The sequence below is a fragment of the Uranotaenia lowii genome, chromosome 2 (assembly GCF_029784155.1).
Source record: "Uranotaenia lowii strain MFRU-FL chromosome 2, ASM2978415v1, whole genome shotgun sequence".
NCBI lineage: Eukaryota > Metazoa > Arthropoda > Insecta > Diptera > Culicidae > Uranotaenia > Uranotaenia lowii.
The window spans coordinates 227,717,807-227,738,371 of record NC_073692.1 but is presented as its reverse complement, the minus strand read 5'-3'; the positions used below and the strand labels follow the sequence as shown (position 1 = coordinate 227,738,371).

Sequence of the window (20,565 nt, the reverse complement as noted above, 5' to 3'; positions counted from 1 at the left end):
ACAAATCTTCTAATTGCCATAATGCACGAATCTTTTGAGAGACTGTATGCTAACTCAAGGTGTACAGCTCGTACAACGAGACAGGTAAATACTGCTACATATCTTTTCTCTCTTCTTCTACCTACAGTCACCTCAATCGGCCCCAAATAATCTATCCCAACATATTTGAACGGCCTGACGTAGGGGGTTAAACGTTCCTGTGGTAGTGGTGCCATTCGAGGCGCTCGTGGTTCACATTTCCTTATTTTACATCGCTGACATCCTTTTGCAACTCTATCGATAGCTGTACGTAGCTTACTTATTTCGAATCGCTGACGAAGCTCGTTGAATATGGTCTCTCTATTACCATGACCGAATGTTGAATGATGATGTTCCAGAAGTCGTTGAGTGATGATATGATTTCGGTTCAGAATAATCGGGAAACGTGCATCGAAGCTGGCATATTTGGCGTTAGCTGTTCTTCCTTCGACTCTAACCACCCCATATTCGTCGGAAAATGGGCAGAATTTATAGAGGGGACTAGATTTTTCGATTCTCGCCCATTTCGCCATGGGCAGATTACGATTTTTCGTAAGAATTTCAACTTCGTCAGGAAATGATTCCAGTTGGACGATACGCCACAATACGGTTTCTGCTCGACTGTACTCAGTTTGTTTCAACGGTACAACAACTGAGGGAACGAATCGTTTGACGAGCTTTTTCATTTTATCTTCGGTCAGCACGGATTCGATTGGTAATCCTTTAACTCTTCGTTGACAATTTGATATAAATCGGAGCACAGTTGCTATGGTTCGCACTAGAACATTCCATTTAGAGATTCTAGAGGGGTCTATCAAGGGCGAGGAAAATTGCGGAAGATGTAGAAGAACATGGACCTTTCGTTCTTCTGTTGGATCTTCTCGATGACATCGTTGTTTCGGCCAAATCTCCGGATTCTCGTACAAGAATGAAGGTCCCATAAACCAACGTCCGTTCGATTCAGGTTCTGTATCTTTTCCCCATTTAGTCAGGCAATCGGCTATATTTTCTTTGGTCGGTACCCAACGCCAATTTTCCGGTTCGGAAAGCGATAGTATCAGACCGATACGCACAGCAACATACTGTTTATACTTTCGTTGATCTGCTTTTATCCAGCTAAGCACAGTGGTTGAGTCCGTCCAGATGAATCTTTCTTTTATCTCGATCGAATGTCCATCGCAAACGTTGGACATCAATCGAGCACCGCATACTGCTGCCTGGAGTTCCATTCGAGGGATAGATAGATGTTTTAATGGAGCTACTTTCGAAACTCCGCGCACTAGATTTACGACGACACGAGCTCCATTGGAAATCCGGAAATAAGCTGCACATCCGTAGCCATACTCACTGGCGTCCGTGAAAATATGCAGTTGAATGGTGTCGTTGACTGCGATTCCACCAAAATAGTGACGTGGAATTGTAAGTTCGTCCACCTTTTTAAGTAAACGAGTCCACCGAGTCCATTTCTCAAATTCTGCATCGCGCATTTGTTCATCCCACTGAACACCGCTTCGCCAGAGATCTTGCATGATTATTTTTCCGTGTATCATATAAGGGGACAGTAAACCCAGAGGGTCAAAAAGGCTCATCAAGCAACGAAGGGCTGTTCTTTTAGTGGGCCTCTCGCTGGTCTCGATATATCGAGTCAGTTCCCCGGAGAATTGGATGGGGAAAGAAAATCTGTCTTTTACTGGGTCCCACGTTATACCCAACACGCGCTCAGAATGGCCTGCTTCATCATTCGGAAGGGGAACTATTTCCGGGGTAACTTTTTCACCCAACTTTGATAGAACACATTTGTTATTACTGTGGAGTGCTGATAAACCGTTCTGTAAGAATCGACGATAAAGACAAGCGTTTGTCGAATATGCCACCTAACAGCCCCTTGGCAGTCGATAAATCGTGAATGTCTCTTTCCATTGATGATGACAGTAGTTGCTCTTCAATCAACTCTATAAAGGGAATTCAATGATAGTCCGTCATTATATGCATCTCACTCGCGCACATGAAGAACATCAATCCTTGCATAACGTCCTCGTCGTTGTATTCATACGCGCATTCGATCGGCCCTCAGTCAGCATTCAGCATTCGAACGTGCATCGTGGTGCCACACAAAAGCGACGCGTAAGTCCTAGCCACGAAAGTGAACTTGTGATTTGGTCGTTCTGCATTATAACGTACGTGAGTGAGAAATCCTCTTGTGGATTATGCTATGGGGTGACCAGACAGCACAATTGGCGATCCTGCCAGGTTGTTCCTTTTATTCGGAACAATAATGTAAGTATGAACCACAGGAAATCAAAATGTTTTTTGTTCAGTTCCGATTGTCGCCATTTTGAGGGCACTGGGTGAATACGCGCGGAATTCAAAAAAGATAATATAGTCTATCTAGTTGGCCGATGAGTTAGTTGGAAAACAAAGAAATGACAAAGGGTGTAACTCGATCGACAAAACTCTGTTGAACCTTATGCAAATTTTCGACTAAATGTTTAAATTTTATGCGGCGGCCATTTTTTTTTTCTTTCAAGAATTCATGGTAAATTGAAGGTGCGGCGAAAACTCCCGCCGTGTAGAGAATAGTTAAGATAGCGAGCTTGTTATTACATAGCCTTCAACCTTGGTTAGAAACGAGATGGTGTGAAATAGCCCTAAACTTAGTTAGATTTATTTTTTCCTAACGATAATCATCAGTATTCTGACGCGATACAGACTTCCGTCAGTGGAATTTCTTGATTGATGTACAGTAATTGGGCGCGATGCAGACTTCCGCCTAGCTTGCTTGCAAAAATATGGTTATAGTTTGATGATCAGTTAATTGGCGCGATGAAGACTTCCGCCTAGTTTGGTTTGAGTGTTGCAACGAATCTTTGACGCGATGCAGACTTCCGTCACTAAAAGTTTTGATTCAAAAAAGTAATCTGGCGCGATGCAGACTTCCGCCTGGCTCAATTGCAAAAAAATCTTGTTTGATGATCAGTTGATGGGCGCGATGAAGACTTCCGCCTAGCTTGATTTGAGTATTGCCTCGAATCTTTGACGCGATGCAGACTTCCGTCACTAAAAGGTATTGGTTCAAAAAAGTAATTTGGCGCGATGCAGACTTCCGCCTAACTTGCTTGCAAAAGTTCTAGTTTGCTGATCATCTAATTGGCGCGATGAAGACTTCCGCCTAGCTGGATTTGAGTGTTGCCACGAATCCTTGACGCGATGCAGACTTCCGTCACTAAAAGGTTTTGGTTAAAAAAAAGTAACTTGGCGCGATGCAGACTTCCGCCTGGCTTGATTGCGATAGTTCTAGTTTGATGATCATCTTATTGGCGCGATGAAGACTTCCGCCTAGCTTGATTTGAGTGCTGCCTTGAATCTTTGACGCGACGCAGACTTCCGTCACTAAAAGTTTTTGGTTGATTAAAAATACTTTGGTCCGTCGCAGACTTCCTAACTGGCTTGACTTGAATGTTGCTTCAAATATCTGACGCGATGCAGACTTCCGTCAGTAAGAGTTCATGGGCTGGTAATCAGTGATTTGATGTGTTAGAGACTTCCAGTTGAGTGACAAAATATGTCGTTTAATGATAAGAAACTTGGCACGATACAGAATTCTGTTTGAGCTGTGGTATTAACAATATCTGACGCAATTAAAACCTTATTCAGTTAATCTATTGCTTAAAGATGATGAATAATTCCACTCAATTATTCAAGCGCTTAAGACTATGCTATTGCTATGTGATATAAACTGTCTATTGTTGACTGACTGATGTATACGATGCATAAATACAGCAGATTTTTTTTTCGTGTTACATTATAGAGTACATTCCAGGTAATTCTAAAACCTGATAGTTACATATTATTTGAAAGAAAAGAACCACGTCTGATAATCGAATCAACTAAAAAGTCAAATATAAAAATTTATTTCAACTCCAGCGATTAGTAGCAACCCATCAAGCGACGTCAAATAATGCGCACGATCACTTTTATTGAAGGCAAACGGATTCTCAAAAAGCGGTGCTTAAGGGAGTAGCCACAGTTAAACCATTAGACTGAAGTGGGGTTCATGCAAGCGACTTCATTCATAAGTAATTGCCTTAAAAGCTGAATTAGATGCTTTGGTTGGATCAACTAGTCATAGGTGCAAATGGTCAGATATCTCGTAAACCCGATATACCAAGGTATTATTGACCTTAAGTTCACCAAGATATTATCAAGCTCGAGTAGAGTACTCATAAATGTTCAATGCATTCGAGGAATGAAAATTGTTTTCTTCTGAAAATTGTTCTGATAGATAGTGATAAGTTTATTTTCCGATAGACCTTGAAAAATGAATCATAATATAGATTGATTTGAGATACATCTGGCCGAAGTTTCCTAATAATAATAGGCCTGAGGCATACTTCTTCTGGTCGAATATGGCCGCATTAGCACAAGGCTAAGGAGGTCTTAATTTATGTGGATTTGCATTCAAAAAATGTATCGTTGGATTTCCAAGGGTGTTGGCGCATTTTCATAATAGTTGGCATTTTCCACACTACATAGCGTCGAAATGAAATGTCTGAAACAACAATATATGTGCACCGAGCAAGGATTTGAAATATGTTAGATAAAACATAGAGATTTCTTTAATCAACAGGATTGAATAAATATAAGCTTGCTTGCCGTTAAGTCACTTAATAACGATTCATGTTGTCTTTAATACAAACTCACATTTTCAACATTTAGACACTGGGTTTGTTGCTGACTCACACGAAGAATCCAAGTGTTTAATAAAGAGGCCCATATAGATATTCTGAAAAATCCACCAGAACTGGCGAATATGCTCTGCATACAATACTTGTGGTCTTCAATCAATAAGCAGCTTTACCTGCCTCAAGAGGGATTATCACACCATAATGCTTGCCGTAATGATGAACGCTAATATTTTGTTTGGATGGACTTTGAGGGTTTCAATTGTTATATTAGAAGTTGTGTCCTCCTCCATCTCGTCGAACATTACTGCGTTCACTCACATGCTAAACAGTGCTATCGAGAAAATGATTTCCTGTAGTTTGGGATCCAAGCAGAAGGACTCCAACGTCGTCATCTTTGCATTTTTCTGCAGTTTATTGATATTGATTTGTAAGCGGGTCACTTCGTGCAGTTGCTAGTTGTCTGGGTGGGAATATCGAGACCCTACCAAAATCTTAAACATCAGCCACAGAGGGCTTTTTAGGTCTGAATCGCGGTGCAGTAGTTGCTCGTTGATATTCAGTTCTCAATGCGGTGACCGGAGAACGGAGATTTGTGTTTCAAGCATTGTGTACACTGGACAGGCTCCGGAGGGATGCATGAGTGATGGCGAACACACTGGCCCTTTTTTTTTGTGACTTTGTTCCGTATTTGTTGTCATTGGTGGACTAGTAAGACGGATGATGTTTTGATACCAATGACTTGTATGGGTCGCTGAGAGAAGCTTGATTGGCCCGAAGAGTTGGTCGCTACAGTGCTTCTCGGGTTTGGAGTGTGATCTCGGAAGCTATTTTTTCGTCGAAAATGGTTTCGAGAGGGAACTTAACCACTTCTTCTTTTTTGACTTCCGTGTTGGAAGAGCTTGTAATGGGGGCGATGACATGCTGTAGTTTCGGATCCTGGCTGGATGACAACTTCATCGTGTTCGAGTTATTGATTTGACGACTCCACTTATATGTTTTTATTGGGTGGAGGCTGCATCGTTGAACACAATCGGTGATTATTCGGGTGTATAGCTGCGGCATGCCATCTTGAATGATAAACGACAAACGGTCCCGATACGATGCGAAACTTCCGCTTGTGCATTCTGTAAGAGTAACATTTAGCGACAAAACGATTCGTTTCGAAGAATTTTCAATATTTTACCCGATGGATTTCTTACGATATGATACTTGCAAGAAGTGCGCGGCCGCGCAGGGGTGCCCGAGTAATGTAGTTTGTATTTGTTTCCGGTGGATTTTTCAAGCTCCAGGCCGATTGCAAATATAATTAAATTTTGTTGTTTACCTTTGTTGACGTTTTATTCGCACACGCTTAAGGCGATGCAATCAAATAGAAATGTTTTTAACGCATAAAGTCAAAATAGTGTAAACGGGCCTGAACATCAGATGAACAAGAAAATCAAGAATCACATTTGAAAACGATATATAATAAATATTAAAATATAAATAAAGAGTAAAACTTTATTTTTGCTACCATGTTTTTTTTCACGATTCATGCTTATAATAAGATAAAACAAGAACACAAAAATCATTTTGAGGGGAGAAAACTCCTCTTTGGGAAAAATTTATTTTAAAATCTGTTATAAAGAATACGAACTCAAAAGTTTCGGTGCAGCTATTTTTGAAGGGAGCAAATTTTATTTTTTTTTGTTTTTATTTTAGAGTAGAAGGAGGATGTGGAGTGCTGATAAACCGTTCTGTAAGAATCGACGATAAAGACAAGCGTTTGTCGAATATGCCACCTAACAGCCCCTTGGCAGTCGATAAATCGTGAATGTCTCTTTCCATTGATGATGACAGTAGTTGCTCTTCAATCAACTCTATAAAGGGAATTCAATGATAGTCCGTCATTATATGCATCTCACTCGCGCACATGAAGAACATCAATCCTTGCATAACGTCCTCGTCGTTGTATTCATACGCGCATTCGATCGGCCCTCAGTCAGCATTCAGCATTCGAACGTGCATCGTGGTGCCACACAAAAGCGACGCGTAAGTCCTAGCCACGAAAGTGAACTTGTGATTTGGTCGTTCTGCATTATAACGTACGTGAGTGAGAAATCCTCTTGTGGATTATGCTATGGGGTGACCAGACAGCACAATTACTCACCCAATTTTTCATTTCGAAGCCACCTCGCTCAAGAGCTAATTTGACTTGCATTGCTCTGTTAGCGGCTTCTTCCGGCGTGTCCGCGCTATCAAAATAGTCGTCCATGTAAGTATTGCTCTTGATAGCTTTTGTTGCCTCAGGGTAATATTTTTGACAGTTGTCGGCGTTCAGTTGCATTACATATAAAGCAGTACATGGTGAGCAGGCGGCCCCAAAAATCATAACATCCATCGTGTAAACATCAGGTGGGTGTTCAGGATCGAACCGGAATAGAAAGCGCTGAGCATGTTTGTCCTCGGACCTAATGCGCACCTGGTGAAACATTTCTTTCACGTCGCCTCCAAAGCCCACGATCTTTTCTCTAAATTTGTAGATTACAGACGGTAAATTGACAAGGAGATCTGGGCCCTTAAGCAGTACTGAATTCAATGAAACTCCATTAGCTATCGCTGCTGCATCCCAAATCAACCTCTTTTTGTTGGGTTTTTTCGCGTTGCTAACAATATTCAGTGGCAAATACCACACACGTTCGGATGGCACTTCCGTTAGCTCAAGTTCCGTTGTCTTGTGTGCATAGCCCTTGCGTATATATTCTTTGATCTGCTCGTGGACATTAGATCGGAGTTCTGGATTTTTCGTCAGCTTGCCTTCAAATCCTTTCAGGCAACTCATCGCCATTTGCCGGCTGTCTGGGAAGTGTATTTCTTCTTTCCTCCAAAGAAGTTCTGTTTCGTACCTTCCATTTTTGAAAGTGGTCGTTCGATCGAGGATTTCAAGAGCGCGGGTATCTTCTTTTGATCGGGGGAGTGTGCCATGAAACGTTATGTTTTCTTCGAGTACGAACTGTTGGCGCACTAGATCTGTAAGTTCAAAATCTGCGTTACAGTTACAAGAGTGAACGTTAACTCTGCCACCGTATTGAGAACCGGAGCTGATAGGTCCGTAAACCGACCATCCTAGTACTGATCTTACGGCGATTGGTTGTCCTCGATGTCCTATACGGCTCTCTAAAGGTGCGAACATTTCTAGGTTATCCAAACCAATAAGGATTTGTGGCTTCGCTCTCACATATGAAGACACTTCTAAATTCTGTAAGTGCCCATACTTTCCAACCAGACTCTCGTACGGTAGATTTTGCTCTGGTAAATCCAGGTTCGCAATTGTACGAGCTACTATGAAATGGTATTTATTCGAAAATTCTCTTCCGGCAATGGCGACTTTAACACGCTTCGAATAATTTTCATCACGCACGATGTTTGAGGTCCATCTTAATTGTAATGGCTCTGTTGATCCCTCCAAACCAAGGAAATCAGCTAACTCTGAATCCATCAGGGTCAGAGATGAACCTTCATCAATAAATCCGAATGTCTCGATTACTCGATCTGCGTTGCGCAAGAGGATTGGGATAATTCGTAGTAGAACTGAGGCATTGACATCTCTGTGGGTATTGCAAAACGCAGTCGTTGCTGTTCCCGGGCGATTTTCAGGATGAAGGAGGTAATGATGTTTTCTTTTGCAGTTATCGACTGTACAATAATACCTCGACCGACATTTCCACTTTCCATGGTCGTAGAGACAAGTTTCGCACAACTTCCATTGCTCGACCACCTTTAATCTCGCTTCCAGACTCAACTTTTTAAACTTTTCGCAATTGCGCAGACGATGATTGGTCATGCCACAGACCAGGCAAGGCTTCTTTTCGCAATGTTGCGTTCGTAACTCTTCAGATGTTTGAATGTGCGTATTCAAATGGCCCCTTTCTCTAAGTTTCATTTTTTCACCTCTACTGTCATGCTTCAGGGTAGTAACGGTGGTCACTTCGCTAGCATCGATCACAAGTTCTTTCATAAATTGACCAAATTCCATTAACGTTGGATCGTCAAAACTTCGTTTGAAACGTACCCACTCTATTTGATTGGAGGTCGGTAGCTTCTCAACCAGTTCCGCTAAAAGTGACGGATTCGAGAAATGATTTCGAAGGTTTGCAGCTTTTAAATGATCGCAAAGTTGTTCGACTGACGTCCCGAAACGAATCAAACTATCCAGGCGTTCTGGTTTCGGTGCTTCTAATCTACGAACCTTTGCTAACATGGTTTTCACTATGAGCTCTGGTCTCCCATACATTCGCTTTAAAGTTTCCATGATAACGGGGACGCTTTCCGGGAACATCAGTTTGGTGGCCACGGCATCTTTTGCGGCACCCCGCAAGCATTCCCTTAACCGCATCAAGTTTTCCACGTTCGAAAATCCGCAGGCTCTGTTGGAGTCCTCAAAGCTATTTAAGAAGATTGGCCACTCCTCGGGATCACCGGAAAATGATGGGAGTGTCTTGGGCCATATTTGCCTTGCAGCGGATTGTTCAAACGTTGGCCCAAAATTCTTTTCAGGCTTGAATGGATCTGTATTTTTGACTGGTAATAATTGGCCACGATTGAAATTCCGCTCTTGATGACTGCGATTGTTGCCCATACTCTCGTTGTCTGATTCCAAGTGGTCAGGCTCTAATTCATCAGAAATATTTGGAATAGTCTGGTTCGATTTTCGTTGCTTATTGATCCAATCTTCTGCCATTTTACTTTTGCAGGACACGGATACGGAACTCATAGAATTTCCACTTTCGACTATTTCTTCAAGTTCCCTTTTCTTCTGTAAGTACTTTTCCTGAATCTTGAGCTCTTCTTCTCGCAGTTCACGCTCCTTTTCTCGTAAAACTTTTTCCTCTTCCAAATTTCTTCGCTTTTCCATTAATTTCCGATCTTCTAATTCTTTATCCTCTTGTAGAAGTTTAAGCTGTATCCGGGCACAGGATGAGGCGTTGGATTTGATCGACTTTTCGGATCTAGATGGTTTTCGTTGGCTGTTTGGGATTTGTTTGACAGTGTTGTCGCTCGAAGGAGACCAAGTGTCTTTCAGCATTCCCGCTCTGTTTTCTGCCTCCTTAGCACACTCCGACGTCATAGACTCAGCGGTCGAACATGAGTCGCTCGATGGTTTCAATTTCATAGATCCACCAGCAGTTCGTACTTTTATCGCTCCAGCTATTTTGCCGACAGTATTACGAGGATCGGGTTTAGACTTTTGGACTTCCTTTTTCGTTTCCTTTTTCTTCGTTCCGTTGTTCCTCGCCAAAGTAAGCTTAGTTACAGTCAGCGGTAGGCTCTTCAGCTTCACACAATCCTCACAACCCCAAGGACGTTTGGAAACTCCAGGCGATACATTGGCACATACCAAATGCCACCATCCGGAGCATGAATCGCAGGCGACCATCTCTTTTTCAACTGAATTCAGTTGGTTACATTTCCGACAATCATGACCATCTTCGCTATCCTTACATATACCTCCCGGCTCAGTTGATTCCATTATTCAACGGAATAATCTTTGAGTTTGTTCGGATAGATAAACGAGATTCTTTGCAGCAGTTGTAGACAGTAGCTCAAAGCTAAAAAAAAGTATTTATTTTAGTATATAAGTTGGGGTTTATAATAATGATTAATACCTACATTATGTCTCGCATTCCTCAATTTGAGAGGTATAGTAATGGAAGCAGTTAGGTATATTTGGGTGATCCTGAATTATACAATTTATGTTAATAATCATAGTTTATAGTTGAGCGCATGGTTGACTAATCTTAAAATAGCTCTAAATCGATTGTTCAACAATCCTAGTTGTGTGCTTGTATGGTGTTTAGAAATGTTAGCCTACAGAAAAGTTTTATATAATCTTTTATATAAGTTGATGAATCGAATAGAGATATACTCACAAGTATCTAAGTGTTTAATTAAATAAATTTCAGCTAGAAACGATTTCACCTCACTTGCTCCTAACACTGTGTTCTAGACTCTTTTTTCTAAACTTCCTCTTAACTCAATTTGTCATAAAAAAGCAATAATCGCGTGTTTTCAGGTACAGCCGTCTGGGTCAGTGATGCCAGAACAAATGGTAATTCATGATAAAATTACCAAGATGATCATTTCGTTGAGGTACTCGAATTTCAAAAGATCGCTGTCTTAAAATATTGATTGTTAGTTCTATTTAAAAATTTCAAATTTTCAACCGAAGTCAGTTTGATTACATAATTCATCTGAAAATCCCAAATGGAAAGTAAAATTTGAGCTTTTCCCTCAAGTTAAGTTTGATACAAAATGCCTTTATTTTTATTGTTTTTTAAAAAACAATCATCCACAGGATTTTAATTATGAAATTGACTTTTGATGAAATTATTTGCTGATATAGAAACATGTAATCTTCACGTTAAAAATTTCATGAAATTACCTATTCAAGACCCGAATAAATACTCAGGTTTTAATCGATCTCTTATAAAATAAAAAAAATCCATATGTTTTGGCCTATTGTTTAACATGATTACTATTGCAGATTTTATCAAGAGCCGGATTTCAAAATTAAACCTTACATTCGGATCAAGTTTGCAAGAATCAGAACCGTAATATTTCAATCTTATAATTTTATTTTTGAAAATTTGTTTTTTTCCATGAATGGTTAAAATATTTTAATTCGCTCAAGTTGATAGGCTCATTTGATTTGAGCATTGAATAGGTTTTTTTTAAGAAAGTGATGGATTCGGAATTTATAATATTCTATGTTCAAAACAAATAAGCTGCGTGAGATTTTTTTCTGAAAATTCAAAGATTTCAGTCATCGATGAAAGTTAGTTTCTTTAACATTACTGAAGGATTCCTTGGCTTACAATTTTGAAGATTTTAGGATGTATTGTTCAAAAGTTTTTATTTAATGCAAAAATATAATGATGAGAAGAACTTGAAAAGGAATAATCAAATAGTATTAAAGAATATTTCTTTATTATTTTTCTTTAATTCATGCATTGTTTGAGCAAAAACACCATAGAAAAAACCCCCGTCGCCATGGGACCCATATTGAGTGACGGGTGTATTTCCTGGGAGGCCACGTCACATCAAAAACGTGTGACGCTCTCTTACTCAAGTAAGCCGCTCAGTTTATTAGCCAGACGTTTCAAATGGTTGAGTTCTCTCTCTTTTCTTTCTCGCTCCGGAAAATTTCTTCGGGCTTGGATAGTAGGGTACTTCTGTCCATAATGCCCTTGCGAGGTAAAACGTCAGCGACTATATTTTGATAAATTGTGAAGATTTGCGAAGTTTTGAGTGGACTCTTTTAACACAAAAGTGTTCTTAAAATCAATACCTTGTAGATTGAATAAATATGATTACCAGATATTCATTTAAACACGAATAACAATCAAATTAAATTTTGTGATGGCTATCCATTACTTAAGTAGTAAAAAGTGATCAAATAAAACAGGCTTTTACATCAAGACGATTGCTTAACATCACATCACCATTGATTTTATTGATTATTCAAATTATTAATTTGAATTATCAATTGATGATGAAGATTTATTAAATTTTGAATATCCGATCAAAATTCCCCCATCAATTTATGGACAAATAGCCCTCCTCTCAAGGTGCTGTTCGGTAAGATGTAAACAAAACCACGTGTTTTGTTTTAAATTTTTGAGTGCAGTTTTCCATGAATACAGACCGATTATCGAAATGATATATCGATCATCTATTTTGCTCAGTCCTAAATTATCATTAGGATGCATAATAATTACAGCTTTCGATCGGGTTTGAGTAAAAGACGTGCACTGAAAATCGAATCGGTTCATTAAATTTGTCGCCAAAAGCAGCAGAAAAATTTGGTTGAAGCTGACACAGTTAAAAAAAAGTCAATAATTTCAACATTTTTCATTGTTTCACTTAGAAATGTTATCAAACCACTTGTTTTTATGTTTAGATAAACTTGGAAAAAAAATATTTTTTCACTTTTTCCGAATTTAATAACAGACTTAATTTATTTTCACTGTGAATATTGTGTTGCTTTCAAATCATTTTGATCCAATGTTTTGGAGCATCATTTGCCTACATTGAGGCGTTTTACATCACTGATTTCAAAAGTTGCTTTTAAGGGCATTTGTAAAAATACGAATATTTTTATAGTTTTTACAATAAAAAGTAATTTTATTGTAAAAATATGAGTAGAAGATAGAAAATACGAAGCACATGTTGCAATGTATTCGGGTGTAAAGCTGATGTATTCTGCATACAAAACTCGACCTGCCGGTTAAGAGGCGCGCACGCTACCACAGAACCATACCTGATGAATTGGAATGAGAGCTTAAAAATTCCAATAAAAGCTTTTGAAGCTGGCAAATTGAGGCAGGACTAATAGCTGTTTGAAATTTTTGAGCCTAATGCAGTTATTGAAGCAAAAAGTATTTTTTTCGTAAATGTTTTTTTAGGTCCAAAACTAAGCCTTTTCGAAACCAAACGTTGAAGAAAAAATAATTTTGCAGATAAATTACATAAGGGCAAAGCATTTTTGGTGTTTTTGTTTGAAAAACTGTTTTTGGAAGATTTTGGCTCTCTGTATCGAATCATTTCTGGAACTATGTCTAACAGCTCTTTTTTTTGATGATATGGTGTGAATTTTTTTTAAATTAATCGAATTCTAGTGAAATCGATCGTCGACATCTGACAACATGAAACCTACATGAAAAACAAAAACTGATTTGGAATGTATTCATTATCTTCCATTTAATCAAGGATTCCGATTTTTCCTAGAAACTCTGGTTACAGAGATACAATGCTTTAAAAAAATAAAATTCTGCAAATAGCAAAGATTACAACTATCATTGAAGAAAGTCTTTGCGTATTTGATACTGAAGATTCTAACTCACTGCAAAACTTTGTTGAAAACTGCAAAACAATTTTGCTTATGGTTTGTAAGATATCAAAAATTCAATTTGACTTCTAACTTCTTAAACATTTCTTCAAGATTCTCGTAATTTGCAAAATTGGAAAAAACAATAAGTTACTTCTTTAGATTTTTCTCAGATCAAAATTACATGCAGTTTTTGGAAAAGTTGATTTGACATTTTTGACATGTTACACAATTCTACCAAAAAATGCACAATTGGATTAAATTTGACTAATTTGCCGTAGTTATCTCGAAAACAAGAGCTGTTAGAAAAAAAAATTCCATATTTAAAATCAGCGCGCGCAAAAAGTCAAAATTATCTCTTAAGTTCTTTGCACCTCAGAAAAATGTTAATTTTGTTGCTTTGTGTTATTAAGGCCGAAACAAAATCAATTTCCTCTTTTGTCACCCCCCTTCCAAATTTCGAAAAAACATGAAGCGGGGAATAAATAAAGTTTAAAGTGTTAAAGCAAATTTTCGAAAATTCATCATCAAATATCCGAAAGATTACAAGAGCACAAATTGTGAAAGATGGGAGTATCTTTTGTACCCTTGATTTCATTGAATTTGTCGATAAAAAGTTTCTTGATTGATAGGTTTTGTGCAATGATATAGTATAAAATTTCTTTGCGTACAAGCTTTCGTGCAATTTATTCCAATTTCTTGTTTTTTGCATTATTTTTTATTATCCCCCTCCCCCTCGCGATGTTCCAATTCCGAATGACAAAAGACGGATTCGAAATTTATTCCGGCCTTAGTAGAAAAATTTAAAGTTCATAAAATGTCAACATAAATTGATAAAAATAGTTATTTGTGCAACAAGTTTGAAAAATATACATTTTTTAAGCACAATTCGTACATTCGTGCAACGTGGATCCAAACCGGATAACTATGACGAGTGATAAAAATCGAGTTTTGTACACAATTTAGTACACTCTAGGCCGATCTAACCCAAAACCAAGTTGAAATGCCGCAAAACCGGATGAAACTGGCTCCCGACAAAAATGAGTTTGAGGGGGTTTTCCCAAACTTGAGAACAAACGTAATTTTCGCAACTTAATTTTGAGCATGTCATGCGGCAGGGATTTTTTTTGGGATTTTTTCATCTGATGAACCAATAATCAAAAGGGATTATAAAAATTTGATGAAGACAATATTTTTGTTCATATTTTCTTAACATATTTCGTTTTCCAAAATTTTTATCACAATTGGCTGACCTCGGCAAGTTTTCAAAAAATGCAATTTATAGAAATCTGAGTCTCATTTTCCCCGGAGCAATTTTCAATGAATACAGTCAAGTATAAAAAATGTTGTTAGCATCATATTGAACGGAACTTATAGAAAACTTTCATTTTTCTTTCAAAATTAACCTGCACGATGCACCCGGAAGGAAAACCAGGCTCCAATCGTAACTGGAATTGACTTTCCTGTGGATAGCATCCACGACTACGATTGATTTTAGGAACTTCATGAGTCTTCACATTCTTTAGACCATCTACATCTACCATAATGATATCCGGAGCGCCCGTTTGAAAAATGCTGCGATTACTCCAGATCCTCATCCAGTTGTTCCGGTTCCCCAATGGTTTTCACCCTTCCGGAAATTCGCTGGAGGCATGATAGAAATGATGATCTGGTAGATACGACTTCTGAAGAAGGTACAATCACCAAACGATGAATAGACGTTTTCTGGAAAATTTTAAAGTAGAATTAATATTATAAATATAAATTTTATCAAATGATTAGAATTTTACCAGACATTGTTTTCGGTGCGGTACATTTTTTGTTTTGTTACAAAACGAAACTAACTGAAATCAAAGGGAATTTTTTTTTTGGGGTGGTCAGTTCGAGCTTCAAACTTTGCTTTTGGTGTTTTGACAGCAACCCAAAATTAAGAAAGCCAATCGAACTTTGTTTTGATGTGCTGGCGTTCTTATTTTTGGATTGTTTTGATTCTGAGTGTACAATGCCGCAAAATACCCTTCAGAATTTATTTTAATCCCTGAAGAAACAGACCACAACATTCTTTTCTGCACCCTTAAAGAGGCATAAAGAATCGACTTCCCCAGCAAAAAGATGCATGACCACTACATTCAATCGAACAAGAAAAACATTTTATGGTATTTTCATCCTATTGGATAATTCATCCAAAAAAATTAAAATGTATTGAGAATCGAACTCGCTGCATCATCTCATCTAGACTTACCAGTCCGATATCTTAGCCAGTGCCAAGGTTGCCGAAATCACAGAAAAATCTCTAATTTCACAGAATTTTGAACAAATTTTGATCACAGTATCTGTGTTACAGAACACAGAATTTTGGAAAGGTTTACAGATTTAACAGATTTTAAAAATTTTGCCCGTATTTCCAATATTATTGTTTTTCATATTAAAATACAGTTTCATTTTAAGCTATTAATTTATAAAATTTAAAAAGATCAGTGATGTAAATTGATTTTTCATGATTTTTCAACAACAATAATGAAAATGGCATCACAGAAAATCAACACAGAATTTTTTGATAAATTCACAGAAAATCGGAATTCTTTTCGTAAAAAACACAGAAATTTTTTTTCGGCTACCTTGCCCAGTGCACCATTTAAGTTGGTTACCAAATGAAAGTTCATTGTCAAAGCCCATCTGCCCTCGGATTCAGTCATATGCAATGCGGTTGCGCTTGTAGGACAATGCCAGTTTTTAAAAGTTTGTAATGCCGGTCCGACATAGAATCTTATATCGATAATTCCACCTCCAAGGGAGTTCATTATTGGAATAGAGTTTGATTTGAGGGTGTCTTGTTCATATCAGCTATTAGTGATGGGTTCGCAAAGGTGACATCAATAATTGACGTTCTGACTGGTATTCCATGCTTGCGATAGGTGCTAGTAGCTCCAATGCAATGTTTCATATGTTTCATTACAAGAAATCATATTGTACAAAAACTGACTCATCAGACTCCCAAAAATGGATGGTCCACGATTCCCCATTCTTCTCTACATGAATGTAGATAAATCTATGGCAAAATTATTGAAAACGGTCTCAATTGAACTGACATCAAGTCCCACTATCCATCCCACTGACCGTACAACAGTGAAAACTATCTGCATACTTCGCCTCATCGAGCAGAGAGCGTTTTAATGTACAAAGTAGCGCACTGGCAGCCCACAAAACAGACGGCAATCAACCCACTCTGGGGTACTCAGCAATTGTGCGAACAATCTCAACTGAACCCAAACACCGACCACCAGAAGAAACACGGTTCCGTTTTGTACCCTCAGCGTGCCTAAATGTGACGTGAACTATTATTAACATTCAAAATAATAAATTATTTTATAACATTTATCAAAGCCATGCATACCATTATTTCCCTTTTTTTCCCGCGCAACGCGACAGTGCCAATGAGCCAAACAAGCCAACATCAGCCAAGATGGACCACGGCGAGGGGTTTCAGTTTCACTGCCGGTATTTACCGGTTCTTGTGCCTTTTGGTCCCTCCGCGATGGCCATTATTCTGGAACCACTGCACTCGGCGGATTGTAATGGGTAGTCTTGTGCCTTCTGAGGTTGTCTCGAATCGGCTGACTGGTAGAGTACCTTCCTACCTTTGAACTCTCAGTCAGCCTCCGCTAATTCGGTGCTCAGTCATTTGACTGGCTGTCCATTTTTTTTTTGCTTCATTCCCCGAGTGGCCACAAAACGAGTGGCGGATCACGTGGAAAGGCAAACCCTAAACCCGCGGAATATCTGCGCCGTCCACCAACCATGGGGCAGCATAATCAACGTCTCTGTCTCTACCACTTCTTCACTTCGAAAGGACAGGACAGGAATGTGGTTGTTCCGCAAATGGTCTCCAAGAAGCAACGGCAGCAGCAGCAAAAATGAAAGACCAACCAACAAGGAACGACCGAAGTATAGATATTACACCCCGGCAGAACCCAGCCAGGCGGCCAGCAGTGCTTCTCCTAAAAGTCCAATCTGCACGCCCCCACTTTGGCTGGGATCCGTGGGAAATCGCCTCCGGTTACTTCTGAAAAAAATATTTTATTTTAATCATTATCATGAATGGCTTTCGTGGTTTGTGTCGAGCCTGCCACCATTTTCTTTCACCGCGCACAATTTTCCACCACTTTACATTTTTGCCCTTCGCTTGCCCTCCATGCCACCCACTGGTTGCCTGCTGCCAGTTTCCTGGACTCGGTGGAAGCAAGTCGCGATTGTGTCCTCAGCAGTGTGTTTACAGAATCCTGCGATGACGTGGATTTTATTGTTGCTTGCATATATGGTTCAGGGTATGCAAAGCCAGGGATGTGGAATTCGTTCTTCAATCGAAATTTCTGTTAGTAGAAAGCTCGATTATACTTTCTGGAGTGGTTGCAAAAAGTTGCCTAATCAATCGTGTGCTTTTAGATAAAAAAAATCTTTCTAGGTGGCCACAATAGATTTCATTATTTAAGTGATTTCAAGAATAAGCCAAGAATCAATTCAAAGATTAAAAAATTATATCTGTAGTCATGTTCCAAACTCGTTACAGCTCAAAGCTATGCATTAAAAAATAAATAAATAAAAACTAGAAAATAATGGTTTTTGTACCCAGAAAAACACGTTTACACATAAAAGATGAACTAGCTGGAAGCTGAAAATCTCTATAATACAGACATTTGAAAAAAACGTTGACACATTTCTATGTTGCTTATAAAAAAAGCAAAATCGAAGAATCGCCTTTTTGGTGATTAAAAATGTGTTTTTCAAATGTCATAATTTAAGCAGAAATTTAGAGTCAACACAGGCTCAACGATTTCTTAGCTCAAAATTGAAAACATAGAAATACAACATATTAAGGGGACGAATGACCATGTTGGTTAAAATCCTCTATAGGTAAACAATAAAAAAATTCAACATATAAGCATTGGCGCAGGCAGTGTTGGGAGCAATAATACCAGAAACTCTATTTTTCAAATGAATGTTGGAGGAAGAAATTCATTCCGAAGATATTTCAGTGAACCTCTATCATCAAAAAAGACAAAAAACACCCGGATTTTATGGCAGGGACAAAGGCCGGATTAAGGTGGGGAAGGCAATGGGAGCAATTGCTTCGGACCCCTTGTCTCAAGGGGGCCTCTAAGGAGAAAAAAATAAAAAACTAAAATTTGTTGCAAGTAGCTTCTTCCTCTGGATAGAATGAAAACACATGTTTTGGAGTTATTAAAATTACTGAAGAAACCATTATTTTTCCGACTACGCCAATGTGACAGGGTAATGGACTTATTTTGAACCGGGTACATATTTTGGACCACGTTGAAGCTTTTTTTCCAAAATTTCTCTCTTAAATCATGACTATCATGAAAATGTTGAACAAATATAGTTAAAGCTGCTTCTTATGATTCTAATCATATCTTATATTTCATTTAAACAAGCTGATGAGGGAGAGAAAATTGAAAATAATATTTTGATTTTTAACAGTTGGGTCAAATCAAGCCTATTTCAGGAGGATGTGCCATTATTGGAGTCAACTTTCAAGAGGTTTTCTGCATAACTGTGATGGATTTAATAACTACAAACATGTTCAGAGCTATGTTAAACACTTGAAAACTAGTGTGCAAGCTCGAAGACCAAGAAAAACTTGTATTAATAGCAATTTGACCTATGTCGAAAATAGGTCCTACTTAATTTCTTAAAGACTTATTTTGGACCACTCAACATAACCTGGGTATTAAGCATGCTGTTAAATGTTCATGAACGTAATAAGACGTTGTAAGACGATATGAAAATAATTATGCACACTATTTCAATCGCTTAAATATTATAAATAAAATTTGTAATTTTAACATTATTATTTTATTTACATAGTATTCCATGTAAATCCATTTTAACATTATTTAATTTAATTAATTCGCTAAAGCCAAAACCCGCCTTTAGACTGGGATCACTTCAATCGACAAAAACTAAGATAATCATTCATTTAACTTACTTTTTGTGCACTATACTTTAAACCACGTTAATCTAATAATCCACATTAATGGCAACCATTTGATAAGAAGTTGCCAAAAGCTACAGCTTCAAAAAGCTGTGAAAAAACTGGACATGCACCAAATTTTTATGAAGTCATTATTTTTAATGCTTCATGAAAAATTATTGACAGTTTGGTCTCAAAGCTACAACCATTAAGGGTCGAGTTTCAAAAAAAAAAATGGTTAGATAGAAGAGTCCCCCGTCTGAAGGAGGGGTTGGGAAAAAACGACATCAAATCGGTAAATATTTAGCGAGCTTCATTTTTGTATCACTTGAAATATCTGAACGAATAGTAGAACAATTTTAACAAGCCCCTGTGGTTATGCAATTTATTAATTAAAAACTGTTGTAAAATTTACTACAACGATCATTTTTTTTCGTAAAAAAAAGTTCCTAAAAATAATCCAACTGGCCAGTATTCAACACTGCAGAAAAAGTTTCTACTAGATTGCGTGCTGTCGGACTTTTCAAAATATTTGAAACACACTATATAAAGGAAGAGATTTTCTATGTTTACTCTATTCTTATCGAAAATTACTTTTTTTAAGCATAAGATGTTGTAGATAAAATAGATGGTTGTAGTAAGAAATATTCACAAACAAGTGTGCTTAAATGGAGGCTGGGTAAAAGTTTAAAAAAGTTAGTTCAGGAATGAATTAACGCGAACAAACAAAACTTGACTACAAGAATAAGAAAGGAAAAGATTAACTGAATTATTCGCATAATTGCTCGATCGCTGTGGTTAAAAAATAATATTTCTTCCTTTTTGGTCAAAGCGAACGACAGATTTTTTTTTTTAGATTTTTAAAATAAAATTTAGATACCCTGGTTTTAATTTGATTGTTGTTATGGAATTTTTTTTTTCGGACAATGGATCTTTTTTAGTTTTTCTTGAATATTTTGTTCTTATGCAATGCAATTGAAATTTCAAAATATGAAAATTACAGAAAA

General features: G+C 37.9%; 1 protein-coding gene across 1 annotated transcript; it reads right to left on the bottom strand.

Annotated features, from left to right (window-relative positions):
- Window positions 1-6,691: 6,691 nt before the first annotated feature.
- Window positions 6,692-10,212, bottom strand: LOC129742377 (uncharacterized). The gene is made up of 2 exons (XM_055734278.1): window positions 6,853-10,212; window positions 6,692-6,775 (listed from the first exon to the last, which is right to left on the bottom strand). The coding sequence occupies exons 1-2, from the start codon at window positions 10,210-10,212 to the stop codon at window positions 6,692-6,694; spliced, it is 3,444 nt and encodes a 1,147-aa protein (XP_055590253.1).
- Between the last annotated feature and the right edge of the window lie 10,353 nt (window positions 10,213-20,565).